A 17,628-nucleotide genomic window follows, 5' to 3' on the forward strand; every position below is an offset into this window, starting at 1 on the left:
AAAAGGAATGTTTATATGTGCCAAAACTACTAGAATGAACATAAAGTACTGCTAAATGTAATTATTAAATTGGTTGTAATTGTAAAACCTGAAAATAAATAATATAAAGTAAATCCACTGTATTTGAAATAAGAGTATGCTTCAAAGTACTAATATGTTTTAAGCAAAATCATGAAATATAATTAAAATATTACAATATTGGTGAGTTTAAACAAAAACATTGATTAAATAATATTCATCATACATTTTAAAGATGTAGTTTTTCTATTCAGTTTATAAGTAGTATGACAATTCCTCCTGACCTCACAGACATGATGAAATTTTCTGTGGCAGCTACCAGCTTAAGTAATAGCATCTGAAACCTTGAGATAAAATAGCTATTAATTTGAATTCAAAGGCAATATTACTAAGCCAAAAATGATTTTTATATCACTAAATATTTTTGTTGAAGATTTTGAAAAAGTGATCACGTTGTTGTTTAATTGCCCCTGATCTCCCCTGCTCAGGTTTGCTCAAGCTTGTTATGTGTTTGATGTCCTACACACATACAAAAACACAGGGAATGTGCCTTAATTTTTTCTGTCAACAGCTGCTGGGTGTGGATGGGTCAGTCCTGAAAGAAGCTCTTACTCACAAGAAAATTGTTGCCAAAGGGGAGGAGGTAATATCACAATATCTCTGTCTGTTCTGTCTCTCTATCAGCTTTCAACATATTTGATCTTTGCTAATTTCCACATGCATTCAGTCCATTAGCAGATGCAGTTTGTACACAGTTGTTTCTGTGTGTGTGTGTGTTTGATTTCAGATGATTAGTCCCTTGAGTTTAGAACAGGCGCTTTCTGCTCGGGACTCATTGGCCAAAGCCATATATGGTCGTGCTTTTACCTGGCTTGTCCAGAAGTTAAACCAATCACTGGCCTTTAAGGTTTGTTCCTCATCTCTGTTTATGAAAACTTTAATGGGCTTATTTGTCTGAATGTCATCTTGCATGTACTGTATGAACTGGACCTTAGTGTGCTTTTTGGGAGGTTTTGATGTGCCCTCTAGTGGAGTGTTTTTGAATATAATGATGCTTTTGTTTTTTACAGGATGAAGTCTACTACTCCAGTAAATGTTCTTCTATTATTGGTTTGCTGGACATATATGGATTTGAGGTCTTTCAACGCAACAGGTGTCTTTCTCACTTTTTGACTTTCAGAACTTTGCTGAAGAATTTATAATGGTTATATGCATCTTTCAAAACATATAACATATACCCCTGGTTTCCAAGATAAGGCTTAAGACTAGTCCCAGACTAAAATGAATGTTTGAGCTGTTTTAACTGAAAGCAGCTTGCACTGGCATATCTTAAAATATGTCACTGTCATTGTTTTGTCTCAAGATTCACAAAAGTAATGTTTTTTTCATATGCATGTTTATAAAAGCTACTTAAATGTCCTAATTGAACTAAGGCCTAATCTTGGCCTAATCTAAACCATGTATGTGAAAATGGGCCTAAATAAAATATGAAAAGAAATGAGGGTGCAAGAAAGGAAGAATAATGATATGCATCTCTTTCTTTTGCTCTGTCTGTAGTTTTGAGCAGTTCTGCATCAATTACTGCAATGAAAAACTGCAGCAGCTGTTTATTGAGCTCACACTGAAAAGTGAACAGGAAGAGTATGAGGCAGAGGGGGTCGTGGTAAGTGTGTAGGAAGAAACTAATACAAAAATTTGTGAGAATATTTCTAATATTTCTTTTAATAACTATGTTTTATTAATTAAGCAAGCACAGGCACGAGGGGGGGGGGTCTTCTATAGTATTATAGGCAGCAAACTCCTTTGTTTATATTTATGTTCTATTCATTTGTTTATTATAATGAATAGAATGTTGTATTTCTGTAAATCTTATACAAAAGCATACACTTTGTCAGCAAGAATTTTTTTAATAGGAAATGAATACTTTTCTTCAGCAAGGATGCATTAAATTGATCAAAAGTGACAGTAAAGGCATTTGTAATGTTATAAAAGATTTCTATTTAAAATAGATACTGTTCTTTTCTTAGCTTTGCATTAATCAAAGATTCATGAAAAAGGACTCTCCAAAAATATTAAGCAGGACAGTGGTTTTCAAAACTGAAAAAATGTTTGAGCAGCAAATCAGTATATTATTATTTCTGGAGGATCATGTAACACTGAAGACTGGAGTAATGATACTGAAAATGTAGCTTTGCCATCACAGGAATAAATTACATTTTAAAATATATTCAGAAATATAAAATTTTACAAATTTTTTATTTTAATTTGTAATAATATTTCACAATATTATTGCTTTTACTGTATTTAGATCAAATAAATCCAGCTTTTCTCAGCATAACAGACTGCTTTCCTATTTCACCTATGTTTGTGTAAAAATGACATTTCCTGTGTTCTGGCCAGTGGGAACGAGTGGAATATTTCAACAACAAAATCATCTGTGACTTGGTGGAGGAGAAACATAAAGGCATCATCGCCATTCTGGTCCGTCTATGTGTTTACCTTCGAAATATTCACTTTTTCTTTTTCTGTTCATCCAAGTTGAGCTTAAATGAACTCAATTGAATCTATATTGTGTTGAAATCAGGATGAGGAGTGCTTAAGACGAGGAGATGCCAGTGACATCACCTTCCTGGAGAAGCTGGAGGACACACTGGGAGGCCATGCTCATTTTGTAACGTAGGACCACTAGCATGCTCTGTGTTTCTGTTGTTGGAATAACATGAGTGGTGTTACTGGGATGTTGTCTGGTATCTAAATGGTCCATTTATGTTCTAGTCATAAAATGGCCAATGGGAAGGTCCGCAAGGCAATTGGACGGGAGGAATTTAGACTGGTTCATTATGCTGGAGATGTCAACTACAATGTCAATGGTGAGGAGAGAACATCCATTCATCCATCTATTCATCCACAGTTATTTCTAGTGCCATGATTGTATTTGTCCCCCCTACTTTTTTTCCAGGGTTTCTGGACAAAAATAATGACCTGCTATACAGACACCTGAAGGAGGTAAAGCGTGTTTACAATGGGGTGATGTTATGACTGAAAATATGTGTTTTTAAACCTACTGTTTGTAATTACAGGTGCTGTGTCAATCGGGAAATCACATCGTGAGTCAGTGTTTCCATGCAGATGAGTTGATGGATCAGAGAAGACCAGAGTCGGTTAGATGAACACAAACGCACAAACATGGAGACACATACTGTGCATAAACATAATAAGAAATCAAGTCTTGTCTCTGCTCAGGCTGCTACACAGTTCAAGCTCAGTTTGGCTAAACTGATGGAGATTCTGATGTCTAAGGAACCATCATATGTCCGCTGTATAAAACCCAATGACGCTAAACAGCCAAGTAAGAGCATATGTAGATTATGTTGTATTAATAGACCAATAAATCGCCCACACAAATTAATATGTGACCCGTCACGGAAACCAGGGACACAAGTCGGCAGCACAACTTTCGAGCAAAATGAGAAAGAAACATTTTTTTTTTTTTTCAAAATTGGGGATTTTTGTTTTTTTGCAGAATCTGTTAGTTGAGATCATGAAGAAGCCTTTCCGTGTTTGAGATAGCAGTATTGGTATATTTAAAAGCGTACATTTTGAGGTTGAAATCGGCTTGTTTTTCAGAGATTCTAGCACGCAGTAGGGGCGTGTCATGTCTGTGTGTATTTCCATACTGGGAAGCGTGGCTACTTATTATGCAGCGCTCTGACCGGCTCTAGCTGATATCAAAATTCAATGAAGAACCGTGGCCGTTACACCGAAAATGTTTTGAAGTACTTCTTCAACAAGCCGGATGCTTATGAACAAGCGCTCACTGATTCTGAAGACGATCTGAGCGACGATGAAAGCGGCATAATAAGACATTACCTCTCTGGAGTCGTGTAACGCGCCGGTGCATTTTGCAGGATTTTTTTCACATTGCAGTAAAACAGACTTAAAATACTCTGTCATTTTTTGTCATAGAGACATAAGTAATATATCAATTGAAACTATAGAATGTGTTCTTTTATTTGTGTACACTCAGAGTAAAAACAAAATGTTGTGCTTTTTGTAAAATAAAGAAAACTAACATGATGCGTAATCTCTCATCTCCCTCTGAACGAAGTCCAATCTGATAGTTCTCAGAAAATGAACTGTAACTTAGTGAATACTAATCATAAAAAAAATTATACTTGTGTCTGAAAAAACATTGAAATGTCAGGTTTTAAATCGTGTAAGTCAAATCGAAAACAAACCTTCTGTGTTTATGTAATCTGTATGAAAAGAGAGCCATGTCAGAAGTCTGTGATTCAGCTCATTATCCGCTAATGCGGCCACGCCCACGGAGCCAGCGCTATTCAGACACAAATTCAGTCAATACATGCCTTCATCGTCTCAATCGTGTATTTATTGTCTTGAAAAGTGTTTTGAATAGCCATAGTTAGCGATCTCTGGCCTCTGTTAGTACAGTTATTTCCTGGATTGCCTATTCTTCTTTAACAGGCTTCTCAGGTGAGAACATTTCATTTCATGATTATAGTGACCAAAATGATCACGGTTATCACAGAATCCTGTTCAAAAAGTCAATTCACCAAGTTTCATGTGGAAAACCAGCAAATAACAAATAAAATTAGCATCAACATGTACTTTTTCTTTACATAAACATTAAAATAATAACATTAAAAATGATGGGCAGATTTTAAAGTAGTGTCTTACAACAATCTACAATGCACAAGTTCAAATAGAGTTTTGACAAAAAAAGTCACATATTTCAGCCTCTAAATCATTTTTATAAAAGTCAAAAAAGATAAATTACTGACATTTATAATGCACATTAACCTTTATTATTAATAGTATGCGGTCCATGCAGCTTTACAGGGGGTATGGTTTATCTAAATGAGATGTAAATGAGCCCTATTGTCACTCCCAGCAGGTGAGAACAGGTGAGAACTGCAACTTTAGAGGCGTTTTTCTCTCTATAGAGCTTTCTTGAATGCCTACCTTCAAATGGCCACAACTTCTCCAAAAATTATCAGATTTCCATGTGTCACACATCATTGGAAGGCTTGGAGACTACACTTTCAGAATCTGTGAATAACTCAAAACGCCCTAGAACTTGTGTCCCTACTTTCCGTGACTGGTCACATATGCTTGTATTTCCCTATTTTGATATTATTGCTATTTGTGTGTGCTGTTCTCCATCCTTCATCTGTCTTTCCCTGTTTCTTCAGGTAGATTTGATGAAGTTTTGGTCAGGCATCAGGTGAAGTATTTGGGTTTGATGGAGAATCTGAGAGTAAGGAGAGCTGGATTTGCCTACAGACGAAACTATGAGGTGTTCTTAGAGAGGTCAGTCTCTCAGGCACTGATTTTCATACAGTCAAATGGCCGGTTCCTTTACTTTGTTTTGTACTTTGTTTCTTGTACAGATATAAGTCTCTGTGTCCAGACACCTGGCCAAACTGGCGTGGGAAACTCCCAGAGGGGGTCGAAACTCTGGTCAAACACCTCAACTACAGACCTGAAGAATACAAACTGGGCAGGTGAGAGGGGAGAAAAGAACAGACATACACACTACCATTTAGGGTCATTAAGATTTTTTTAATGTTGTTTTATGCTCAACAAGGCTGAATTTGTTTAAACAAAATGCAGTAAAAACAGGTAAATATTATTAAAATTATTATTTTTTTTAACATATATATTTTAAAATGAAATTTATTCCTGATGACAGCTGAATTTTCAGCAGCCATTACTCTAATCTTTAGTGTAACATGATCTGTTGCACTCTAATATGCTATGATCTAATAACATATTTACAGAGCAGTAGCAGATCTTGCTTTAATGGCTTTGGGGCAGCAGTGGAAGAGCCGGGGTGATGATAATTGATATTCAAAACCTGATCTTAGTTTGCTTTCTGTTCAGGTCCAAAATCTTTATTCGATTCCCAAAGACTCTGTTTGTGACTGAGGATGCACGTGAGGCTCAGAAACAAACCATCGGTAAGAATGAGATGATGTTCCTTATTTGTAAAGTTGTGATCAGTTGCTTTTTTATGATCATTTTTGATAATTGTTATTATTTATATTTATTAATGATGTAATGAAAAATGTTACAATAAAAATATTGAATTGTTTTTTAGCCGTCACTCTGCAGAAATCTTGGCGGGGCTACAGAGAGCGAGCCAAGTACCACCGGATCCGACACGCAGGTAACCTTGACATATACACTGAACACAGACAGACAGGGATAGCAAGGGAAGGCAACAGCAAATCTGTTTCTCTTTCATTTTGCAGTAATTGTCATCCAGTCATGGTGGAGAGGGGTCAAAGGCCGCAGGAGAGCCAAGCATCGTAGACAAGCAGCTGACACTATACGCAAGTATGAGAGTATTTGTATTATGTGAATGAATGACTTGCATTGATTGTCACTGGTTTTATCCCTCCTTAATCCATCACAATGTTTTCTTTTTTCTGTCTTTCTGCCCTCCACAGGTTTATCAAAGGCTTCATTCTGCGCAATGAGCCTCGTTGCCCTGACAATGAGTACTTCCTGGATCATGTGCGATTCTCCTTCTTGATGAATGTGAAACGGAATCTGCCAAAAAGTGTTCTTGACAAGAGCTGGCCAAGACCACCGCCTTCACTCACTGAGGTAGGATAATAATGTAAGATAAAGGTATGATATGTATAATAATAACCTTTGAGTTTTGTTTGATCAGACCAACTGAAGATTGAAGAAATCTGTGATTTGAGGATGTACAGTTATACATTTTTGAAGGGTGTATTAAATAGATAAAAAGTGACAGTAAAGACATTTATAATGTTATAAAAGTTTCTATTTCAAATAAATGCTTTTCATCAACTTTCTATTCATCAATGAATTTTGAAAAAATGTTTGACGCCAGCATAACTGTACATCTCTTACCAACATTAATAATAATAGGACATTTTTTTGAGCAGAAAATCAGCACGTTAGAATGATTTCAATAGGATCGTGTGACACTGAAGACTGGAGTAATGACTGCTGAAATTCAGCTTTGCCATTATAAGAATTAATTATATTTTAAAATATTTATAAAATAGAAAAAAAAATCTTTTAAATTGCAGTAATATTTCACAATATTTACTGTATTATAGGTCGAATAAGTACAGCCTTGGTGAGATTTCTCTCAAAAACATTAAAAAAATGTACTAACCCTAATTTTTTGAACAATAGTGTATGTAAAACTTTGTTTTCCCCTGCAGGCATCTGAGCATCTTCACAGAATATGTATACGCAACCTGGTCAATGACTATTGCAGGAGAATCCAGCCAGAGTGGAAGAAGCAGGTACAGCATTCATACAAGAGCAAATACACACAAACACTCACATACATGGTTAAACATAACTCTAATTTCTCACTGTCTGCAGTTGGAACAGAAGGTTGTAGCCAGTGCAGTCTTTAGTGGTCAGAAGGACTGCTACCCTCAAAGTGTTCCCAAACTCTTTGTAGCCACCAGGCTAGGTAATATTTACACACACACTCATGAAAAAACATCTATGCCAAAAAAAAAAAAAACACATACACACAAACAAATACAGAAACTCAGTGACACATTTTTACTACCACAGAGACTGAAGATATCAATCTCAAAGTGCTGCAAACTCTTGGGAATGACAACAAGGTGAAGGTAAATGTGTTTTAATGCTTTTGTGTGGAAAAAGTACAGAATGTTTGTGTATATTAGATATGAATGTAATATGCAGTGACTACTGACTATTAAAATATAATGAAGTGCGTAGCGAAGTATAGGGATTTTTGGATGCTTTGTTTGGTAACTGGGTTCCGTTGTAATATTCATTAAAGTTCATGATGAATAGGTTGAGTTGAAGTTTGTATATTCGTTTTGAATGTTATAATATTTGAAATAAACTGATACAAAATACAATATAAACTTCAAAGCAATTTTAAACTGTAAATGAAAAATGGACAACTTAAAAAGGCCAAATAAGAGGAAGAAGTTCTAAAGACCTTGTGTTCCCATTGAACACCTGTGGCTTTATCCTGTTGTTTCCCCTGTAGAGGGCGACGCGCATTCTCCAGAAAACAATGTGAACAAAAATGTATAAATGGCTGCTACTGAACTGGCTTACAACAAAACAATGATCAGTATTTATCAAAAGGGGATTAAAATAATATTAAAAATAAAATTAATCTAATGTTTTTTCATTTTGTTGATATTGGAGGGGTTGTGGATTTAATTGTATATTATCTCCTCTTCTTTTTCAGTATGGTATAGCGGTCACTAAGTACGATCGGCATGGTTTCCGTGCACGTGTGCGTCAGCTGCTGTTGACCGCTTCATCTGCTGTGCTGGTCCAGGAAGCAAAAATCAAACAACGTATCGAATACGGCACATTGCTGGGTAATGTTACTGTAATACAGCTCTCTCTATTGTTGCCTAACAATACTGTATGACAACTAGGCTTATTAAAGTTGCATACTCCTGTTTTTCACCGTATCTAATTCTTGGGTAATCATACTCTTCCCTAGTACTCAAGCCATAATTTCTCATCAGTGTCAAACGACCAGCGCACCATTAACCTCACACTGGGTAGCACTTTACAGTCCTATACAATGTTGGTTTGTTTTATTTTGTAGGTATCTCTGTCAGTTCCCTCAGTGATGGATTCTTTGTTTTGCATATTCCCACCACTGACAGTAAGCAGAAGGTGAGAGAAGTCCTGTCATGCTCTGTGATTGTCTTGGTTGTGCAGTTGGACCTCTGCTATTTCACTTTGACCTTTGGCCTTCCGTCCTCTAGGGTGACTTGGTGCTGCAGTGCGATCATGTGATTGAAACTGTCACAAAGCTGGCCATCATGGCAGACAAGATACACAATGTCAACATCAGCCAGGACAGGTGTGTGTGTGTGTGTGTGTGTGTGTGTGTGTGTGTCCTCACATTGGTAAATCCTTTCATAGATGAAATGTGTTTGGCAGTGGTGGTAATGTGCTCCAGCGAGGCAAGGGGCACACAGCTTACTTTACTGTCAATGTGAAAATTACTTGATTTGTTAAAAGCTGCATTACTCTATGGGTTTTCAATCCAGGATCCCTAGCATAGCATTCTGCTGATGATTTGTATGTATATGTAGACTATCGTTCAAATTTTTGGGTCAGTAAGTGTGACACAGTTCGTATATATGGGAAGAAGGAGGCGGGAACCGGCGCACGTTCAACAAAAAAACTTTAATTCAAAATAAACAAAGAACAAAACGAAAGTAATGCCGGCAGACCCTCGCGGACGTCTGCCAGCCACACAAACATAATAAAACATAAAATAAAGTCCAGGCCTGGTTCTCTCTCGTCCTTCACGGTCGTTGCTCCTCCTTTTATGCTCCCGAAGCTCCTCCGTGAGAGACTTAAGGCCGGTGCGCCTCCCAGGTGATGCTCGTTATCACTTGCGTCACCGGCCTCGCGCCGTTCCCTAACAGGCTCTCGCCCGCCCTGGTCGCCACAGTAAGATTTCCTTTTTTTTTTAAAGAAATTATTTTATTCAGCAAAGTGTCAGTAAAGAATTTATAATGTTACAAAAGACTTTAAATAAATGCTGTTATTTTTTATTTCTATTTGTCAAAGAATCCTGAAAAAAAATAATTTCACGGTTTCCACAAACATATTATCGTAAGCAGTTTTCAACATTGGTAAAAATCATAATAATAAATGTTTCTTGAGCAGCAAATCAGCATATTAGAATGATTTCTAAAGGATCAAATGACACTAAAGACTGGAGTAGGCCTAAAGATGCTGAAAAAATGTGTGTTCTGCACCTGTGTGTAAGGAAATTAACTATATCAGCTGGTATTAATATTCTATATTCATCATTCAAAAGGAGGAACCGAAACAAGTATATATGAGATATATGCAGGTATATGAAACTTAAACAAAGCAGCGCTTGCTTACCATTTTGAGTATCAGTTATGTTGATAACTTTCTTCATTTTAAGTGACTTATGTTGGGGAAAATATTTGTGATAACATAATATTAGACCATCCTTCTGTCTGTGTCGTCTTGACTTACTTGCTCTCTTTCATCACGTTCACTTTAATTCTCGTACACTGACTCGTTCGCTAAACTGAACATCCAGTCGGAGTCCACACTCTCACCGACTGCCCAGACGGCAATTCAGAATGCTGAATCGGGCAAACTGCCACTGACGAGAGCTGACGTGTGGAACACACCGCAAAAACTAGCCCGACAGATTCATCGACGGCCTGTGTTGGTGTGTCCAGGCCTTAAAAGATTTCTTTCAAAACATTTTACAAACCTAAAACTTTTGAACAGGAGTATATACAGTCAAACCAAAATGTATTCAGACACCTTGAACATTTCATTCATTATTACAGTTTATTCACTATAGTTTAAAAAAATTATAATAAAATATGACAAGATCTCAGAATTACACTGTGTCTGAATTTTTGGTCTCAAATTTTTACAGGTAGTTCACTGTATGAAGAATTTTTGGGTATAATGTGTCACAGTTTACTTCATTTTGCTATCCTCACTTAAATAAATAAACTATAATGTCCTGCACCCACTAGTAAAAATATATCAAAAATTATATTTACACCGCGTTCCAAATTATTATGCAAGTGACACATCAGTAAGATTTCAGTAAAATAAACATTCAGATTTTAGTTTTTTTAAGAAAATGTATTTTTGTTTATTTATCCATATATTTTTAGATAAGTGGTATAAATCTTTAATTTGCCAGATCTATGGAAACCCTACTTAGACATTGTTCCACATTATTAAGCAAGTCACAGTTCTCATGCAATATGGGGAGGAAGAAAGATCTTTCTGAAGATGAAAATCATGAAATGGTCCAATGTTTTGCAAAAGGCATGAAAACAACTAATATTGGGTGAAACTGATTGGAGATTATCGAATTATCATAAGATTTCTGAGTGATTTAGAGCACAGCAGAACTCGGTCAGATAAAGGCTTATTATTAATTGTATTAAAAGGGCAGCTATAAAAAAGCCAGTGTTGAGCAGCAAACAGGAATTTTAAGCTTCTGGTGTCTCTGGAGTCTCAAGAAGCTGTCCATGCAGGCTGGCAGTTGTGCGTAAAGATGCATTTCAGCCATCACTAACCAAACCTCACTAAGAGAAACATTTACAGTAGGTTTAGAAATACATTTTCAAACAGTTTTATTGCTGTGGTGTTTTTTTGCAGCATGGGATAGTACATAGTGCATTGTATTTCAGAAGGCACTATCTTCCTTTTTATATCATAGCTGAAAATGGCCAGTTATGAACTTCACATATCTTGCAAAAGTCATTTTAATACCCTCAGAGACCCTAAAGGGACCTTCCATCTCACTTCCCAATATTCCAGCCCAAATCATCAGCCGCCAGCTCCTTGCTGACATCGCAGTCTTGTTGGAACGTGGTGGCCATTCACCAACCATCCAGAAATCCATCCGTTTAGACCATGTATTGTAGTACAGCATTAGTCAGTGAATAAAACTATTTAAAAAATGAGTTTTCATGTATTTCTAAACCCACTGTTAATGTTTCTCTTTGTGAGGTTTAGTTAGTGGTGTCTAAAATGCATCTTTACGCACAATTGCCAGCCTGCATGGTGAGGTTCTCAAGACTCCAGAGACACCAGCAGCTTCAAATACCTAATTTTTTAACAGGAACTTTCATTAAATTTAATGAAAGTACATTTTTTGACAGGAACTTTCATTAATAAGCCTTTATCTGACCGAGTTCTGCTGTGCTCTAAATCACTCACAAATCTTATGATAATTCGATAATCTCCATTCAGTTTTCACAAAATATTAGTTGTTTTCATGCCTTTTGCACAACATTGCACCATTTCATGCTTTTCCTCTTCAGAAAGATCTTTCTTCCTCCCCATATTGCATGAGAACTGTGACTTGCTTAATAATGTGGAACAACCTCTAAGTAGGGTTTCCATAGACCTGGCAAATAGTTTCATCTGAGATTGATACCAGTTATCTAAAAAGACATGGATAAATAAACAAACAAACATTTTCTTAGAAAAATTCTAATCTAAATGTTTATTCTACTGAAATCTTACTGATATGTCACTTACATAATAATTTGGAACGCAGTGTAGTTTTAAATAATTTTTGGTTTAACTACATATTTATTTTTGTTTTGTCAGTTTTCATTTTATTTAATTTTAGTTTAGTTTATAGCAATGTATATGCACGTTAACACTTGCTTTACTCTTCCAGTATCAGGTTTGCCATAGCAAAAGGAAAGGAGGGAATGATAGACTTCACCAGTGGTTCGGACCTGCGAGTGGTCAAGACCAAGAATGGACACCTGTCTGTGGTGAGACTCTCACACACTCAAGGCTAAAGAATTAAATGGTTTTGTTAGAAGGGTATAAAGACAAAAAAAAGAAAAAAAAAAAGAAAGAGGTGATAGAATTTCGGGAGGAAAGATAGAGAGGTGAACATGAAATGTTTTATTTGGCAAAGCCGTTTGACTTGTTTAACAAGCAATTAACTGGTTTCTCTTTTCTAGACCACCCCACGAATCTCATGAACAGCCAATGGCAGCTGACCGGCAGTGGACAGATCACTTTAGCCAATCACTACACAGAGCCAGACTACACTTTTTATCATTCATTTCAGTCTCACTCCAAAAGCACATATTAGCAAGTGTATATTAACGGCATTTGTAATCCCTTTTTTGAATACTTTATTTAGATAAGATTTAATTAAGATTTTGTGAATTAACTGATGACACCATTTTATAAATTCTCTCATCTAACCAATCAAATGAATCTTTGCTATTTTGATTGTTAGCTTCAAGCTTTACTATACAGATATGCTACAGTGTATTTTTGAGAATTCTCATGAACTACATAATTAAAAAAACTACAACACTTAGTCATTTACAAATAACACCACTACCTATCAGCAGAGACATTTTATAACTCAATTATTGTTAACTAATTTGAAAAAAATGATTTAATGCAATGGCTTATGGCTAATATGTTTTCTTTGGTTTGCTCTATTATTTCTCTTTAAAACTTCAGACAGATGCCAAAAAACTGCTTTTTCAGCCAGTGTTTTGAAACGGAGATCAGTCACGACATGCCTAAATTTACGTGAGCCAAGTGTTCCGTATGACCTCAAGTACCATCTATTTTAAGGAAGAAAATCTGTCACATAAATACTCATGCACTAGAAATGCTTCTTAGTCATTTAATTCAGTAAACACGATTGTACAAAACATAGTTCACTTTTGCACTTATTTATAATCAATAAATACTGTATGAAAAAAAGGTTTTGGCACACATTTCACATAAATAAAATAAATAACTTAAATAAATAAGAAAAGGTGGAAAGTACAGGGGAATGACAAAGAAAAGGGGATGTAAAGATAATCTCAGTCTGACCTCTGATTTGCTGATTAGCAGTGAAGGAAGGAAGTGGGGTGTTTGGGGAATTTTGATTTTCTGGAATTGCTGACTAACCTTTTTTGTTTCAGTGAAAATTGTCTAATATAAACAAATCATGTACTGTTTGTTTTAAAGTGCTAGCTTAAATGATGCTGACATTTAATACACTTAACACAATTATTGTATAATATAATAATACTTGCTGGATGAATAATACTGCTTAGGCAATCTCATGATAACCTACACTAGCTGCCATGTGCTCACTCCCCTGACTTATCACATACATGGAAATACTCATTAAATATAAAATACTGAAATGTAGATAAATAAAAAAAAAAACATATGTCCAGTCACTTGTAAACAATCAGTAAATAAAAAATTGTAATAAATTATTCTAATAAATAAAACAGCAGTTAATGAGCAAGGTAAACAGCAACTGTGACTTGAAGTTGTTTATGGATATGAATGTTAGTGTATTCAATTATGTACTTCCTTGGTTGTTTTATAATTTCATTCTGTTTGTCTAATACCTGGTTTTTCTTTTTTAAGGTTTTTCTAGATTTGATTTTGCATGTTTTTCAGTATTTGGTTCGGAGCACGGTGTAATCTCGCGCCAGTCTGCTCAAGTATCGTTCTAGATCTCTCAGTATCACATATCCTCTCAGATGCTGAATCCAAAGGGACGCCCCTTCTGCTGTTGTCCGCTGGGTCTCCACGGTTGATGCCCGGGTGGCTTGCAAGAGGCTGACAGTGCTCTTCTCCGTTGTGTAAATCAATCCTCTGTCGGCAGAGTTCGAGGTCTGAGATGATTGTACAGTGGAGTGTGCGGAGCTGCGAGAGTTATCAGTGGGACTTGGGGTCTGGAGCTTCTCGGTGCTGTCTTTGGAATGATGCATGCTGGGAATAGGACTGGAAGTTGAAGTGGAGCGTAGGTGATGGAGAAGTGGAGATTTTGTAGATGTAGACACCTGTGTCATACTCTTCAGCTGCAGAGAGAGAGAAACAAGAGTGTTATTAATCTGTTGTTTTTGTCCCACAAAAGCTAGATTTTCTTGGTAACACTTTCTAAATGCTTAACATATCATAAATGTTCGAAATGTTAGTTTTTTTCATATCTAACCTTCAAACATGTGGTTGAAACCCTGGATTTAGAATATTGCATAATTATTGTAATATTATGTAATATTCAAATGTATTATTATTATTTAGAAATCTCAAAGTAACCTAGAATAAAGAAGTGGATTTTATAAGGTCTACCAGTTAGAAAATGATCACACAGAGATCACAAGAAAAATATGACTAAAACATTCGTTGATTATTTTTAGATTTAAATATATCACCAATATTGTCTATACAGCCTACTCTATAAAAAAAATCCCCTTGGGATTTTCGTAGATATTCTGGTAAGAACCCCTAGGTTTTGCAACTTTAACGGGGGCATGATGAATAGTTGATCATCAGAGTCGTGTCTGAGATCATTTGGCTGTTGTTTATCTAGCAAGTCTGCACTTGTAGGCCTACCTGAGAGTTGACTTGTCTCATCAGGTCCCGCAGATCGATTTGCAGACCCACAAAACTTTGGCTCAAGGTGGGCTGTGGCCTTCCTCGTTTGTCTCTTCTCTGCTCTCTTCTTTCTTTCGTCGCATCTCTTTCTCTCTCAAACTGCTGCCGTTGACGTTCCAGGTGAGTCCAGAAAGTTTGGAGGTAGTGAGAGGCCAAACGCAAACGCTCAGCGTCCTGAACCAAACAAACGCTGTTAAAACATACCCTCATGCAGTAAAACAACTTGAATACGAGAAAAAGATATGCGTGCTCACCTGCATGTGTAGCCAGGTCTGATAACTGACAGTAACTGCAGGTAGTGTGCTCAGCTTCAGGTCTACGAATTCAAAGAACTCGCCACCAAACACTTGCTGTTTCTGTCAAGATAACAATAATAATAAAATGATGCAACAGTAAAAATCGGAATGTTGTCGTTAATTTGGTTTGGTTACTGGACAGGACAGGAGATATGAATAAGTTTTCTTACGTATTGGGACATCAGTTGTTGGACGCGGGCGCGAACAGTGCGCGTGAGGCGCAGTGAATTGCTGAAGGACAGCGCTCCTTTGTGGCCAAGAGGAGCAGCGTTATATGTAGACAGCATACACAGCAGGATGAGGATGCAAAAAGGAGTCAGACACCGCCGAAACATCTGCAGAGAAGGGAGAGCGAAACTGTCAGATCATTCAAAGTAGTGTATTAAATAGATAGGCTACAGTGATGATTTATGAGGCACAATACGGGTTTATCACAGTTTAATTCGGCATCTTTTTCCGTGATATTATTGATCATATATCACGTCAGAAATATAGCCTACTGTCTGGCATGTGGCATACTGTCTGACTAACTGGATATTAGGCACTTTGAATCACATGGGCTAAACAACAGACCTTATATGAAATATTTTAATAATAACACAAAAAATATTTTGCATCGTGTAGTGATGTTGTCAAACGCGTTTACTACCAGTTGCTTACCCAATATTGATGATTAACCAATATCAGTTGCATTAAAATGTCTTATTTAAATGAATAACAATATACATTAAATTGCGTATCGTTTTAACTGTTAAAACAAATCTCCTGATGTGGAGTTTCTCTTTTGGTAATAAGAGAATTAAAATGATATCGACTCTTACCTCTGTTTGAATGTTTGAATATCAGTACTTGATTGTTCAGTCGTCGTTAATGATTTGAGATGGTGATGCACCAGAGGTGTTATCTTATATATTCTCTTTCGTTTCGGTTTCATTCTCGTTCTTTTTTTTTTTTTTGGGAATGCCACTTCTTTTGTTCTTCTTTCTCTGTCATTACGCGTAGTAGAACAGTTTCAAGAAGTACAGTATAGTCTTGAAGATGGTAGTATTTTCATGTGTACTGTAAGCCTTAAAGAATTTTATATATATATATATATATATATATATATATATATATATATATATATATATATATATATATATGTATATGTATAAAATCCTCTTAGTGATTGTCACTGGGGCAGTACAAAAGTGAAAAGGTACATCTTTGTACCTTACTTACCCCTAAATGGTTTATATGAGTACCTTAAAAGTGCATATTTGTACCTTAATACATATTAGTAACATTTTACATTAGGGTACTGCCCCAGTGACAAGCACCATACCTTTTTTTCTGACAGTTAGGTGTGAAATGTAACTTTTTTCTGGAGATGTTCTGCTGCTCCTTTAGGGTGATGGTCCTCAAACACTGTAGCTCATTTCTTATTGGTTAAACTGATGGTGTTACAATAAAATGACAGGTAATTTGGCTAAACAAAATTAAATAAATATAGAGACATTGAAAAAAAAAATGGTATGAGGTATAAAACATCAAGAAAATATCATCATTGTTAAAAAGGTCAAAGGAGATAGATCCCACCATATTAAGTGTCTTTTAATTATGTACTAATATTTAAAGTAATTATTTGATATGCGCTTATTGTGTTTCATGTTTTCACATTGAATTTATATTTAAAAATGCCTGTGTGTAATTACATAGTTAATTACTGTAATTACATTTATAATTACACTGTTGACCCTTCCATTACACCTTAACCCACCTTTACATATCACCAAACCTGTCCCTGACCTTACCCAAATCTCACCCCAATAGCAACAAAAGTGATTTTGAAAAAATTTAAGTTTTTAGTGTAAGTAGGCCTGCATAGTAAAGACACCTAATGTAAAGTGTGACCCTAAATTCAGATGTATAGATGCAATTGATGTTAATATTATATGCAAAACACATTTTCAAAGCATCAGTTTAAAGATGTTGAATATCAACTCACAGCAAAACCCCCAGTGTTAAATTAAAGGGATAGTTCACCTTAAAATGTACTCACTCTCAAGTTGTTCCAAACCTGTATGAATTTCTTTCTTCTAAACAAAGATATTTTGAAGAATGTCTGTAACCAAACAGTTGATGGGCCCCATTGACTTCCATAGTATGGAAAAAAAATACTATGGAAGTAAATGGGGCCCATCAACTGTTTGGTTACAGACATTCTTCAAAATATCTTCTTTTGTGTTCAGCAGAAAGAAATTCATACAGGTTTGGAACAACTTGAGAGTGAGTAACTGATGCCAGAATTTTTATTTTTGGATGAACTATCCCTTTAACACTGGCAGTGTTTAAATGA

The 17,628-nt window shown here is 35.9% G+C and overlaps 2 protein-coding genes across 5 annotated transcripts in view; one reads left to right on the forward strand and one right to left on the reverse strand.

The window, feature by feature from the left end:
* The window catches only part of myo1ca (myosin Ic, paralog a), a 35,572-nt gene extending 21,694 nt beyond the window's left edge, over nt 1-13,878 (forward strand). For all 4 annotated transcript variants that reach the window (XM_067406105.1, XM_067406104.1, XM_067406102.1 and 1 more), the window contains 24 exons: nt 590-661; nt 806-925; nt 1,089-1,171; nt 1,576-1,681; nt 2,419-2,499; nt 2,603-2,694; nt 2,794-2,888; nt 2,978-3,024; nt 3,099-3,179; nt 3,262-3,367; nt 5,232-5,349; nt 5,430-5,543; nt 5,923-5,999; nt 6,140-6,208; nt 6,294-6,378; nt 6,492-6,651; nt 7,245-7,328; nt 7,411-7,504; nt 7,612-7,670; nt 8,270-8,405; nt 8,642-8,712; nt 8,805-8,902; nt 12,254-12,353; nt 12,549-13,878. In XM_067406105.1, the coding sequence (XP_067262206.1) occupies nt 590-661; nt 806-925; nt 1,089-1,171; nt 1,576-1,681; nt 2,419-2,499; nt 2,603-2,694; nt 2,794-2,888; nt 2,978-3,024; nt 3,099-3,179; nt 3,262-3,367; nt 5,232-5,349; nt 5,430-5,543; nt 5,923-5,999; nt 6,140-6,208; nt 6,294-6,378; nt 6,492-6,651; nt 7,245-7,328; nt 7,411-7,504; nt 7,612-7,670; nt 8,270-8,405; nt 8,642-8,712; nt 8,805-8,902; nt 12,254-12,353; nt 12,549-12,569 (2,169 nt within the window). In that variant the 3' untranslated portion in view covers nt 12,570-13,878. The remainder of the gene's footprint in view (nt 1-589; nt 662-805; nt 926-1,088; nt 1,172-1,575; nt 1,682-2,418; nt 2,500-2,602; nt 2,695-2,793; nt 2,889-2,977; nt 3,025-3,098; nt 3,180-3,261; nt 3,368-5,231; nt 5,350-5,429; nt 5,544-5,922; nt 6,000-6,139; nt 6,209-6,293; nt 6,379-6,491; nt 6,652-7,244; nt 7,329-7,410; nt 7,505-7,611; nt 7,671-8,269; nt 8,406-8,641; nt 8,713-8,804; nt 8,903-12,253; nt 12,354-12,548) is intronic.
* Nucleotides 13,879-14,002: 124 nt separating this feature from the next.
* Nucleotides 14,003-16,156, reverse strand: LOC137033802 (uncharacterized). The gene is made up of 5 exons (XM_067406106.1): nt 16,112-16,156; nt 15,461-15,625; nt 15,249-15,350; nt 14,953-15,168; nt 14,003-14,417 (listed from the first exon to the last, which is right to left on the reverse strand). The coding sequence occupies exons 2-5, from the start codon at nt 15,623-15,625 to the stop codon at nt 14,010-14,012; spliced, it is 891 nt and encodes a 296-aa protein (XP_067262207.1). The 5' UTR covers nt 16,112-16,156; the 3' UTR covers nt 14,003-14,009.
* Nucleotides 16,157-17,628: the final 1,472 nt, after the last annotated feature.

The sequence above is a fragment of the Chanodichthys erythropterus genome, chromosome 13, assembly GCF_024489055.1.
Source record: "Chanodichthys erythropterus isolate Z2021 chromosome 13, ASM2448905v1, whole genome shotgun sequence".
NCBI lineage: Eukaryota > Metazoa > Chordata > Actinopteri > Cypriniformes > Xenocyprididae > Chanodichthys > Chanodichthys erythropterus.

Excerpts from the sequence above, each read along its gene's own strand:
- LOC137033802 (XM_067406106.1), bottom strand. The coding sequence starts at position 15,625 with ATGTTTCGGCGGTGTCTGACTCCTTTTTGCATCCTCATCCTGCTGTGT. Across the intron at positions 15,351-15,460 it reads AACAACTGATGTCCCAATAC|AAACAGCAAGTGTTTGGTGG; the intron begins GTAAGAAAACTT and ends TTATCTTGACAG. Across the intron at positions 15,169-15,248 it reads AGACCTGGCTACACATGCAG|GACGCTGAGCGTTTGCGTTT; the intron begins GTGAGCACGCAT and ends TGTTTGGTTCAG.